Source organism: Schistocerca gregaria, chromosome 2, assembly GCF_023897955.1.
Source record: "Schistocerca gregaria isolate iqSchGreg1 chromosome 2, iqSchGreg1.2, whole genome shotgun sequence".
Lineage (NCBI taxonomy): Eukaryota > Metazoa > Arthropoda > Insecta > Orthoptera > Acrididae > Schistocerca > Schistocerca gregaria.
In genome coordinates this window covers 1,020,251,984-1,020,265,069 of record NC_064921.1, presented here as the reverse complement: position 1 = coordinate 1,020,265,069, position 13,086 = coordinate 1,020,251,984, and the positions used below count along the sequence as shown (strand labels likewise).

The 13,086-nt window shown below is 43.9% G+C and overlaps 1 protein-coding gene across 3 annotated transcripts in view; it reads right to left on the bottom strand.

The window, feature by feature from the left end:
* The window catches only part of LOC126335514 (protein yellow-like), a 383,768-nt gene that overhangs the window by 69,196 nt on the left and 301,486 nt on the right, over positions 1-13,086 (bottom strand). For all 3 annotated transcript variants that reach the window (XM_049998871.1, XM_049998872.1, XM_049998869.1), the window contains 2 exons: positions 10,274-10,825; positions 3,886-4,145 (listed from right to left, as the gene is read on the bottom strand). In XM_049998871.1, coding sequence (XP_049854828.1) covers positions 3,886-4,145; positions 10,274-10,825 — 812 coding nt within the window. The remainder of the gene's footprint in view (positions 1-3,885; positions 4,146-10,273; positions 10,826-13,086) is intronic.

Here is a 13,086-nt window from a genome sequence, read left to right as displayed (position 1 = left end):
TGTGGTCAGCACACCGCTCTCCCGGTCGTATGTCGGTTTACGAGACCAGAGCCGCTACTTCTCAATCAAGTAGCTCCTCAGTTTGCCTCACAAGGGCTGAGTGCACCCCGCATGCCAACAGCGCTCTGCAGATCCCATGGTCACCCATCCTAGTGATAGCCCAGCGCCACAAATAGTCTTTGGCACACTCAAAATGATATTTTCTATTTCATGCTGTGTCTGACGCGCCCCTCTTACCACGGCCCAGTGTGAAACAAATGATGTAGTTCCTCATAGCGGCAAATCGTGCGGAACCGACGCTTCGAGTGCTTAAGGAAACATCTGTGGTTGCTGGTTATCCAAAACTGTGATTATACCTAAGGTTTCCTAATAAATGCCCCAGTTGACATCTACGCTCGTGTCTTATCTGTTTAGGAGAGATCTTTGCCCGCATCTCGTGGTCGTGCGGTAGCGTTCTAGCTTCCCGCGCCCGGGTTCCCGTGTTCGATTCCCGGCGGGATCAGGTATTTTCTCTGCCTTGTGATGGCTGGGTGTTATGTGTTGTCCTTAGGTTAGTTAGGTTTAAGTAGTTCTAAGTTCTAGGGGACTGATGACCATAGATGTTAAGTCCCATAGTGCTCAGAGCCATTTGAACGAAGATCTATCACGCGTTCCCGTACTTATGATGATTAGTTGTTATTAAAGTATCCCTAGCCAAAACGCTCTCCGCATGACGTATCAGGACAGATTGCCGCGTGGGGTAGCCGCGCGGTCTGCAGCGCCTTGTCACGATCCACGCCGCTCCCCCCGTCGGAGGTTCGAGTTCTCCCTTGGGCATGGTTGTGTGTGTTCTCCATAGCGTAAGTTAGTTTAAGTTAGATTAAATAGTGTGTAAAGTTAGGGACCTATGACTTAAGAAGAGGTTTACTATCTTTTGTTTAAAAATGGACTTTATTAAAATTCCATTTTTGGATCCATAAAAGTGTTTAGAATCCACCCCCGATACGGTTTTTTCGATTATGCAACGGAAATGTTTGTTATTCGCGGATGAACAAAAAAAAAGTGCACCTGCCTGAAATCGGCCTTTTTCACGCACCAGTTTTTTTCTTTCGGAGTACGAGTTATTGTACCGGTGCTTGGGAGAAAACACACAAAATTCTAATGGAAGTTTGAACGCGTGTGTTTGGAAGTTATCCCCCAAGCATTTGCATTCCGGTGCGAAGACTGTGGAGATTGCGACTTTCCTGGCAGTGAGCAGCTTCAACGAAGGGTATTCGGCAATTCTGAAGACCATGACAACGATGGACGTCACCCTGGGCCTCTATTCGACGCAGTTCGCCAAGCATTCGGACGACCACCGGATTCAAGCGGCCGAAAACCGCTGTCACCGGCCGTGCGAGCGGCTCTGGAGCAGCGCAGGATGGCCCAGATCGAGCAGAACGCCATCAGTGAGGAAGAGGAGGGGCTAGTTTATGGACCCGGAGTATCAGATTGAATGTAAGTTTCATAATATTGCATTTATATGTAGTCAAAACCATGAAACGCGTTTTTCTCGAAATGACTTTTTTTTTATCGCGCGGTATGGTAACTTCAAATCTACTGAACTGATGTCATGATTCTTTGTTTCCGACGAAGCTAACTAAATTGTCTAGGAGTTGTACCACTTCCATTCCGATCCGTCAACTATAAATTCTTTTACTTGGCCGACGAAGTCGAAAAATGGATGACAAAACACTATTTTTTTTCAAATGGCCGCCATTTTGTTTCCTATAGTCCAAATAACTTAAGCGAGGTACAACTCCTAAAGAATCTTATATACTTCGCTAACATCAAGTCAATACTGATTTCAGACGAGCCGGCTGACCTGTGACATTCCGATTGTGGAGGTCTGCATCGAAATTTTGTTTCGTTCCGACGGTACTTCCGCCTTTGCTCTTCGACATTTCCGGCCGAAAAAGTTCCAGTTTGTAGAGGAAATATCAATAAACATTTTGACCACATTTGCCATTGATATCTATAATACATCCCGAGGAAAAAATTCTCAAAGAATATGTTTTTTCGGGCCAAAGATAGTAAACCAACCCTTAAGTAGTTAGGTCCCATAAGATCTTACCACAAATTATTACAGTCTGACTGATACTGTAACTGTTATTACCGGTATACTGTATATGTACACATCCTAGGTAAAAATTGCAGCTGAGTATACAAGATAGTGAGTGAAGGAGCTTTGTAGGATGGTTGCTCTGTCTCTTTATTATAACTTTGCGGGAACGGTGCAATTAGTACTGATGCGATCGTAGTCAGTCTCCACAAAATATTCGGCGCTGCAAAGCGCGTCATATTAAAAAATAATGAACCAACGACTTCCGCTAATGCGAGATGTGTTTATCAGGGTATGTAATACATCTGAGTCAATGAAACTTTGATACACTGTTTCCACTACCACCCCCTAATTCCTTGAAATGAGCGCAGCCGCGCGGTTAGAGGCGTCATGTCATGGATTGCTCGGCCTCTCCCAGTGGAGGTTCGAGTCCTCCCTCGGGCATGGGTATGAGTGTTGTCCATAGCGTAAGTTAGATTAAGTAGTGTGTAAGTCTAGGACCGATGGCCTCGGCAGTTTCGTCCCTTAGAAATTCACACACATTTGAACATTTGAAATGAGCGCAAATAAAATTCGTCACATGAAGATGGTATAAGTTATATTGCACCAGTAATATTACGTAACCTGCGAAGACTAACTGAAAAAGTGGTAGAAACTTGGGTTCTTTTGTTTTCAGTATGATTTGGTCTCCAATTTGGAAGAATTTTATAGAAAGGTAGACTCTAGTGTCCTTTGTATCGGTGCACATAAAATCCTGAACCTCCTTTCGATTATTGCGTTTTTGAAAAAAGAGAGAGAGAAGGGGAGGTAAAGGCAAGATTGTTGTGGAGTGTTGTAAGTAGGCTGTTTAGGTTTTTATGTTAGTAACGCCACGTAGCGCTCTGTATGAAAATCGCTGACTGTGGCTGGTTTGCATTGTTGGAATTTTTGCTACTGTAGTGTTGAGCAGTTGGATGTGAACAACGCATAGCGTTGCGCAGTTGGAGGTGAGCCGGCAGCAGTGGTGGGTGTGGGGAGAGAGATGGCGGAGTTTCGAGAACGGATGACCTGGACGTGTGTCCATCAGAGACATTAAATTTGAAAGACTGGATGTCATGAACTTATATATATATATATATATATATATATATATATATATATATATATATATATATATATATATATATATATATAATGACTTTTGAACTCTATTAAGGTAAATACATTGTTTGTCCTCTATCAAAATCTTCCATTTGCTAAGTATGCCTATCAGTAGTTAGAATCTTTTATGTAGCTGGCAGTATTGGCGCTCGCTGTATTGCAGTAGTTCGAGTAATGAAGATTTTTGAGAGGTAAGTGATTCATGAAAGGTATAGTTTATTGTTAGTCAGGGCCATTCTTTTGTAGAGATGATTGAAAGTCAGATTGCGTTGCGCTAAAAATATTGTGTGTCAGTTTAGTGTTGGTCAGAATAGGTAAAGAGCGAAATGTCTGAGTACGTTCAGTTCCGCTCAGCTGTTTGAAAATCAAATAACATAAGGGGTCTATCAGCACAATCATTCACAAATTTTTCTAAGGGGAGGTTTCAGTGTGAGCAACGACACTTCCTCACTATCGTAACAGACACAGAGCTTTACCACAGAGTGAGTCGACAAATTACGGCGAAGAAAAGCAGCAACGCCCAATTAGGTTAGAAAGGGAGACACCCCAGTTTCTAGTTACACTATGTTACCAATAGAAAATAGTTGGTTATGAAACTTTACGAGGTTGTATAAGATAACAGATTCTCAGGGGGCAAGGATGGCGTTCTGGTGCAGGCGACGCACCTGTAGTTGATCTCCGAGTTGTCGATGGTGCCCGTCATGTGCTTCTGGAAGCGGCAGGTGAGCACCCAGAGGTGGCTGCGGCCCTTGCTGTCCTGGATGACCTTGACGCCGCTGGCGAACTGCAGGTTGTCTGCGTCGCGGTCCAGCTCGACGATGTTGCGGCCGCCGTAGGTGGAGCGCGAGTTCCAGCAGCTGAGCGTGTTCCGCGGCAGCACGCTGAAGAACATGACGCCGTCCACGTCCATCGCCTCGGCCGCTGTCTGCCGACAAACAGAGCGGTGTCCAGCACGAGAAACGGACGCGGAACAGGTTCGTCCAGCGAACTAAACAGATTGGTTTCATCTTTAACCCTTTCGTGAGCCGTGGGAAACATGCTTCCCACTATAACGAACTCGCTCCTAGTCTCGTGGGATTCACAGCTACCACCTCTGTACGGTGCTACCACCTAGTGAACAGTATAAGATACTACTTCCAATCGGAAGTTCCCGCCGGTTTTGCCGTACCTTCACGCAAAGGCATTGTATAGCTGAGTGTTGCCCTGTAGAGGAGCCTTGCAGTGCTGTTTGCGTGACATTTTGTGATTTTTTTCCTCAAAGATATAGTATAAGGTAAATACTTGTGATTTACCCAAATTTATGAAGGAAAACGTAAAATTGGAACGAGGACAATTCCAGTTTGAAACAAAAGGAGCCATTTCAGAAGTAAAATGGATGGATAACCGTCCAGCCACTTTCCTGTCCTCAATTCATGACCCCTGAGAAACAGCCACAGTGAAAAGGAAAAACAAGGATGGTACTAGTACAGAGATTTCTTGTCCTGAAGTTGTGGCAGAATACAACAAAATAATGAGTGGTGTCGATAAGTTTGGTCAATTACGAGAAAGGTATGCTATTGGCAGACGTTTTGTAAAATGTTGGCACAGAATATTTTATTTCCTGGTGAATGTGGCTGCAGTGAACGGTTTTATCCAGTGGAAAATAAGGAAAAGAGAAAGTGGACAGCATGATCAGCTCACATACAGGATCCATCTAGCCAGACAATTGATCGCTGGCTTCTCATCGCAAAAAGGCGTGGACAAAACCTGTCTTTCTGGCAAAAAGGGGTAAATTACCAGAAGATTTTCGTCATGTGGCTGTAGGCGAGCATGAACCCATTTTAGAAGAAACCTACTGGACGTGCAGTCATTGTAGAACCAAAGCTACGGAAAAGACCACTCGCTGTGTTTGCACATATTGTCAGATACCACTTTGCACAGACCTATGTTTCAGAAAATTTTATCGCACGTAATTGTGATCAATCATTGTAACAAGAGAAGTAAATTTACCAAATAAATATGACGTATATTGAAAAAGTTGTTTTTGTCATTTAACTCCAAGGAAGGGCAGTGGGAAGAATACTTCCCACCTTGTTGTGTGACCTCACTTTCACAGTTGGAACAAATCTGATATTCTGTTTGATAAATATACCTATCTGTTAACTACTATCTGCTCTCCATTCATTAAAAAAAACTGCTCAATAATTCTGCCCACGAAAGGGTTAAGAGTTTACTCTGTTGCTCCTAAATTCTATCCTGCAACGCTTCTCACGAGAAACCTGTTCTGCTGAGAGCTTTCAGTACTTCCATGTTTCATGACCTAGTAAAATTTCTTATGTGCAGTACTTCCCGGCTGGATTCGTAACTGCAACGTGGAATCGAGTCCGGCGCCCGATACGGTGTAGCGTATAGAATTCCTTTACAAATTGCACTCGTAAGGCTCCCTGAGCTCGGTAATGAGTCTGCAACAAAGTTACCTCACCAGACGAGGCCCGGCCAACTAGAGCTCCGTTAGCGCGTACCAGTTGTATGAACAGGTGGTGTCTGTTCTTTTGGAAACGCCCGAAAGAAGAGACAGCACGCATCAATACAGAGTGATTTTTTCCACTGTGTACAAACTCTAGGGACTGGTCGATGAGAGGACTCGGAACAAAAACGGTCTAATTAACTTACGTTCGGAAATGAATGGTTTTGGGACCAGTCTTCCTTCCACGTCACCTAAAAGATCGAAACCATCGGCATTTCTTGCGGGTGAGTTTTCCTCCCTTGTTGGAAGACGTGCCGCTGATGTTTCCAAGCATGTTAGACCGCAGTCTCTGTAACAATGTATGTTTGAATAAATGGTCCATAGACTTTACCAAAGCCTTTGACCTACTGGAAAGGGATGGAGAAGATAGCGTATGAGCAAGAATAATCAAGTCAGTCTTCGAATACAACTCAATCACAGTATCAGACAAACTCTCTTTTTCGAACCTCATTCTGCAATCGAGCGGAGTCTTAGAGGGTGGCCCAATGAGCCCTTTGCTGTTAGATTCTTGCCACTGAAGAAGTACTGCGAATTGCAGAAAATGAAGAAGATGTATACATATATGCGTACGCTGACGACATAGCCGTAGGTTCAACAGATATACAGAAGCTGCAGAAAATCATTGAGAAAGTAGACAAATGGTGCAGTGAACACAAACTACACATAAACATAACAAAAACAGAAAAAGTGATTTTCAGAAAAGGGGGCAAAACACCCAAGAATGCGGAAATCAACATTAAAGAACAAAATATAAAAATCTCATCATACTTGAAATACCTAGGGGCGACATTGCAACCAACAGCCAAATGCTTCACGAAACATACAACAGAACGTGAAGCCCAAGCAATAATAGCAATACAGGACATCAAAAACATCCGCCTACTCAGTCTAGAAACGGCCATGAAATTATTCAACGCAAAAATCTTACCTATCCTGTCCTATGAGATGGAGGTTATATGGGACCACCTGACAGATAAAATATAGAAACACTAGAAAAGGTAAAATCGACTTATCTAAAAAGAGCACTGGATCTCTCAAAGACAACAAGACCTAGACTAGTGTACCTGCAGCGAGAGAGACATTCCTAATTGAAGACATCAAACTTTGATATATGATGCCACACACCAGGACTTCCAGAAATCAAGATCATGGAGGACGAACGAGAAAAAGTATGGCCGGAGTTCTATGACACCGAAGCAATGACGAACAGCTCATGGACAGCACCGAACTTCGAACATGTCGTAACTAGATTTTCTATTCACGGCTTTCATCATCTAATTTGCAAAAACAAAACTTATCATGAGTCAACCACAACATGTGTGTGTGAACTGTGTAACGAAGCCTGTGAACGATATCACATAGAACTGTGCAGTAAAAGAGTGAAATCTATAAATGAATATGCAAAAATGTAAATGTAAAATATTAAGCAAAGTAACTGTATGTGGCTATTTGGCTGCAATTTTATTAAATAAATTGAATAAATGGTCTCTAACATGGAAACATGCATTTTCGGGCACACGAACATTAGACCTTTTTTGTTCCGTACCCTCTCATCGATCAGTTCCTATAGTTTCCACACGGTCGAAAAAATCACCGTGTGTAACTGATTCACCTCGACAGGCAATGAATCCTCAACCTTGAGTTGTCAGTCAGATTCACATGAACCTAAAATGGGCCATTTTGGAGGAAATACATGCTGACTGCAGGTCGGGAGCGGGCCGAGTTAGTCCTCGAATTTACATTAAAAATTGTGTCAGGGTGCCATAATGTTTAACGCAAGTGCCTAGTAAGTTGGAGATCACTTGTTCGAGTCCCAGCCCGGCACGCATTTTCGCTCGTCACCGCCAATTCCACATAAAGTCTTGATGCAACTGATTTCATTAATTCCTTTTCTTTTCTCTCTCGCCTCTCCATCTTCAGTTTGCACAATAAACACCCACTGTGTTACATTTTATTTATTGATTTTTTTAAATCTTACACATCTAGCTCTGTAGGACCAAACTGACCAGCCTCTGTGGCCATGGAACGTGTCAGTATATGAAATTACAGCACAAAAGTAATAAGAGATAAAATAAAATGTTTATGAATCCTAAAAAGACGACAAGCTGTAAGTTTACATAAGCGCAGTCAACAATACAACACAGGAATCAGCTTAATTTTTCAAGGAACTCCTCGACAGAATAGAAGGAAAGACCCATTAGGAAACTCTTCAGTTTGGATTTGAAAGCACGTGTGGATTACTGACAAGATTTTTGAATTCTGGTGGTAGCTTACTGAAAACGGATGCAGCAGAATACTGCACGCCTTTCTACACAAGAGTCAATGAAGTGCGATCCAAATGCAGATTGGATTTCTAAATAATGTTAACTGAGCGAAAGCTGCTAATTCTTGGTAAGAAGATGAAATTGTTAACAAGAAAAGACATCAAAGAATATATATATATATAGCTCAGCAGGTGAGTCATTTGCTAGGGGACAACGATAGTTGATACATCTCTGAAGGCCATTTCTTCCATCTTACGCGAACTGTATTAATTCAGACTCGTAACGGAAGAGATGACAAAGACCCCAACCACAGCTACAGCTATTCACCCAACCAACACACACTACTATCCTCTCCCTCCTCTACTCATCATCACTATCAACATCATCATGATAGAACACGAAATTACACTATACACGGTGTTACAAAAAGATATGGCCAAACTTTCAGGAAACATTCCTCACACACAAAGAAAGAAAATATGTTATGTGGACATGTGTCCGGAAACGCTTGCTTTCCACGTTAGAGCTCATTTTATTGCTTCTCTTCTAATTACATTAATCATGGAATGGAAACACACAGCAACAGAGCGTACCAGCGTGACTTCAAACACTTTGTTACAGGAAATGTTCAAAATGTCCTCCGAGGATACATGCATCCACCCTCCGTCGCATGGAATCCAGGGTGCGCTGATGCAGCCGTGGAGTATGGCGTGTTGTATCACAGCAGTCCACAATACGAGCACGAGGAGTCTCTACATTTGGTACCAGGGTTGCGTAGACAAGAGCTTTCAAATGCCCCCATAAATGAAAGTCAATAGGGTTGAGGTCAGGAGAGCGTGGAGGCCACGGAATTGGTCCGTCTCTACCAATCCATCGGTTACCGAATCTGTTGTTGAGAAGCGTACGAACACTTCGACTGAAATGAGCAGGAGCTCCATCGTGCATGAACCGCATGTTGTGTCGTACTTGTAGAGGCACGTGTTCTAGCAACACAGGTAGAGTCTCTCGTATGAAATCATGATAACGTGCTCCACTGAGCGTAGGTGAAAGAACATGGGGCACAATCAAGACATCACCAACAATGCCTGCCCAAACGTTCACAGAATATCTGTGTTGATAACGTGATTGCACAATTGCGTGCGGATTCTCGTCAGCCCGCACATGGTGATTGTGACAACGTACAATTTGATCACGTTGGAATGAAGCCTCATCCGTAAAGAGAACATTTGCACTGAAATGAAGACTGACACTTTGTTGGATGAACCAATCGCAGAAGTGTACCCGTGGAGGCCAATGAGCTGCTGATAGTGCCTGCACACGCTGTTCATGGTACGGAAACAACTGGTTCTACCGTAGCACTCTCCACACAGTGAAGTGGTCAACGTTACCTTGTACAGCAGCAACTTCTCTGACGCTGACATTAGGGTTATTGTCAACTGCACGAAGAATTGCCTCGTCCATTGCAGGTGTCCTCGTCGTTCTAGGTCTAACCCAGTCGCGAGTCATAGGCTGGAATGTTCCGTGCTCCCTAAGACGCCGATCAATTGCTTATAACGTCTTCCTGTCGGGACACCTTCGTTCTGGAAATCTGTCTCGATACAAACGTACCGCGCCACGGCTATTGCCCCGTGCTAATCTATACATCAAATGGGCAGCTGCCAACTCCGTATTTGTAAACATTGCACTGACTGCAAAGCCACATTCGTGATGAACACTAACCTGTTGATGCTACGTACTGATGTGCTCGATGCTAGTACTGCAGAGCAATGAGTCGCATACCTTCCTTCAATTGGGCCAATTGGCGGTGAATCGAGGAAGTACAGTACATACTGACGAAACTAAAATGAGCTCTAACATGGAAATAAAGGGTTTCCGGACACATGTCCACATAACATCTTTTCTTTATTTGTGTGCGAAGAATATTTCCTGAAAGTTTGGCCGTACCTTTTTGTAACACCCTGTATGAACGCAGTGAACAATATAAAACAGGAATCAGCTTAATTTTTGGAGAAACTCCTCGGCAGAATAGCAGGAGAGACCTATGAGGAAACTCTCCAGTATCGATTTGAAAGCACGTGTGGATTACTGACAAGATTTTTGAATTCTGGTGGTAGCTTATTGAAAATGGATGCAGCGGAATACTGAGTACCTGTGGGCCAATTTCTTGTACCGAAATACTCAGCTGATACTCCTGATCAACTAGCAGAGTTGTAGCGGTGGGGCACTGTTTAATCCTGTGGTTTGGACGGAGACCTTCCGCGTGGGCTCCGAGCCGGTGCTCACCTGTCCGGGCCGCGGCTCGCCCAGCAGCAGGAACTCGTGGCTGGCGTGGTTGACGCCGTCCTCGAAGAGCGACTGGTTGCGCAGCACGGACGTGGCCACGGCGGACTCGCGGTCGGAGGCCATGCTGTGGAAGTAGAGGCGGCGGTCGCCGTCAGCCTGGGGCGGCCCCAGCGCCAGCCCCAGCACGCCGTCCATCAGGTCGAACGAGTCGCCGTTCAGGTCGAAGTGGCCCCACTGGGGGTAGGGGTAGAAGTAGTTGGCCGTGACGCGCCACGAGCGCCGCCGCTGCTCGTCCAGCACGACCAGCCCGAAGCCCGTCACGTCGGCGGCGTACGCGAAGTTTTGCGTGCACGCCGCGTCGCGCGACTCCACGGCGATGGTGACCAGCAGCGACGAGGCCGTCAGCACGTCGTGCGGGTACTCGTAGCTCAGCGTCCTCTCGCCGCGGTTGTCGAACACCACCACCTTCGTGGGACAGATCCGCCTGAAGTCGCTCGTCAGAATGTCGACGAAGCCGGTGTCCAGAATCCACAACCGGCCGCAAGCGTCAACCTGCAACAGCAAGTTACCGTGCACTGTAAAAAGTATCCCATCAAAGAAATCTACCACTGCCGGTAGCAAATTTCCACCCGTCCAAATCTACATCTACATTTTTACACTCCGCAAGCCACCCAAGGCTGTGTGGCGGAGGGCACTTTACGTGCCACTGTCATTACCTCCCTTTCCTGTTCCACCCGCCTATTGTCTGCGGGAAGAACGGCTGCCGGAAAGCCTCCTTGCGCTCGAATCTCTCTAATTTTACATTCGTGATCTCCTCGGGAGGTACAAGTGGGGGGAAGCAATATATTCGATACCTAATCCAGAAACGCACCTTCTCGAAACCTGGACAGCAAGCTACACCGCGATGCAGAGCCCCTCTCTCGCGGAGGCTGCCACTCGAGTTTGCTAAACATCTCCGTAACGCTATCACGCTTACCAAATAACCCTATGACGAAACGCGCCGCTCTTCTTTGGATCTTCTCTATCTCCTCCGTCAACCCGACCTGGTACGGATCCCACACTGATGAGCCATACTCAAGTATATGTCGAACGAGTGTTTTGTAAGCCACCTCCCTTGTTGATGGACTACATTTTCTAAGGACTCTCCCAATGAATCTCAAACTGGCACCCGCCTTACCAACAATTAATTTTATATGATCATTCCACTTCAAATCGTTCGGTATGCATACTCCGAGATATTTTACAGAAGTAACTGCTACCAGTGTTTGTTTCGCTATCATATAATCACATAATAAAGGATCCTTCTTTCTATCTCCAGCCACGAAGTAAAGAATCTAAGATTTTTTTAATAATAACATACGCGTAACGCAGCAAATTATTACGAGATGACATTCGTTGCTGTAAGGCGCGCAGCGGTTTGGTACGGTGGCTGCAGGATGGCAATTTTGTTTTTCCTTCGCTTTGCACACAACACGGCTGACGCAGCCTGCCGTGAGAACTGCATAGCGTAACATTCAGTCAATACGAAGATTCATACGCTATACGAATCTAAATAATCCATATTAGTTATTATCCGATTTTGTTCAAATTTGGTACACCGCTATTTCGAATGATGCTGATAAAATTTTAGACTTTTTTACTATACTTCTGGAGATAAAGAGAATTACCTACAACTCATAAAACCTACCCTTGTTGTTTAAAACGAACTTAGGAACAATAACAGATTAACTTTCATTGTCATTTGAAGCCATTCCAAAGTTATCAGTGCATAAAAATCAATTAATTAGAATTTTCTTTTTCAAACGTTGAACACTGTGCATTATGTAATACAAAAATCAGTCAAAATATTATTTGATTACATTTTGCCATGTTATGGCTTGAGAATGATTGAGAGAGTGTATGGGGAACATACGTTAAAATTTAATATTTCGTTTTACGTAAAACCTTGTACAAACGAACCGTGGGAAAGTTATGTTGCAACCACTATTCAGGTGAGATATGTCGGAGTTTGCTTGCTTTTGTATAAAATTGGCCAGAATGGAATTTAGGGGCGGAATAAGTTTATTTACCAATCTGAAGAATATTTCCCACTTCTTTTATTTTAATCAAACAAAATACAAGAATCTGAAGTTTTGCTGACATTAATTACTATCAAATTAATGATAGGATAAGGCAAGATTTGCCGCGAGATTGATCTAGAACGAACCTCCTGATTGGTCGTTTAGATCAACAGCCAATCAGAATTAAGCTGTTCCCGCGCGAAAAGAGGAGTTGGCATATAGGAGAGTACCTCGAAACAGTCGCTTGCTAGCCGGTCTACGGCTAACACGATGTTAGATCGCTCCTTAAAAATACTCGGTAAGATGAGGAAATAGTGAGCTAATTTCGGTTCGAACATATCGTGAATGAAGCGACTGGAGTTGCGAACATTTTAATGAAAGTTTGATGTTTATAAATTAAATAGTTCAAGAGATATGAGCGTGTGAACATTCTCGTCGTAGTAAGAACTCCGCGTGGTGTGTTTCATCCTCTGTGCGGAATATTTTGGCGAGCACCTCTTATGAAGAAGAGCACTGAAACGACCGAATGTTTAACTCGCGAGTAGTTGTCGGTCTGTCACTGGTATAGCGTGAAAATTAGTCCGTTCGTACTTGCTACAATTCTGGCTGCTTTTCGAGTGAAAATTTGTTTTATAGACAGTGAACTTTCAAGGATAATGTTTCACCATATTAAATACGGATTTGATAGGCATTTCATGTGTTTCAATATGAATGAAAGGCAGACTTAATCTAATGTTAAACGCTTTTCTGCAA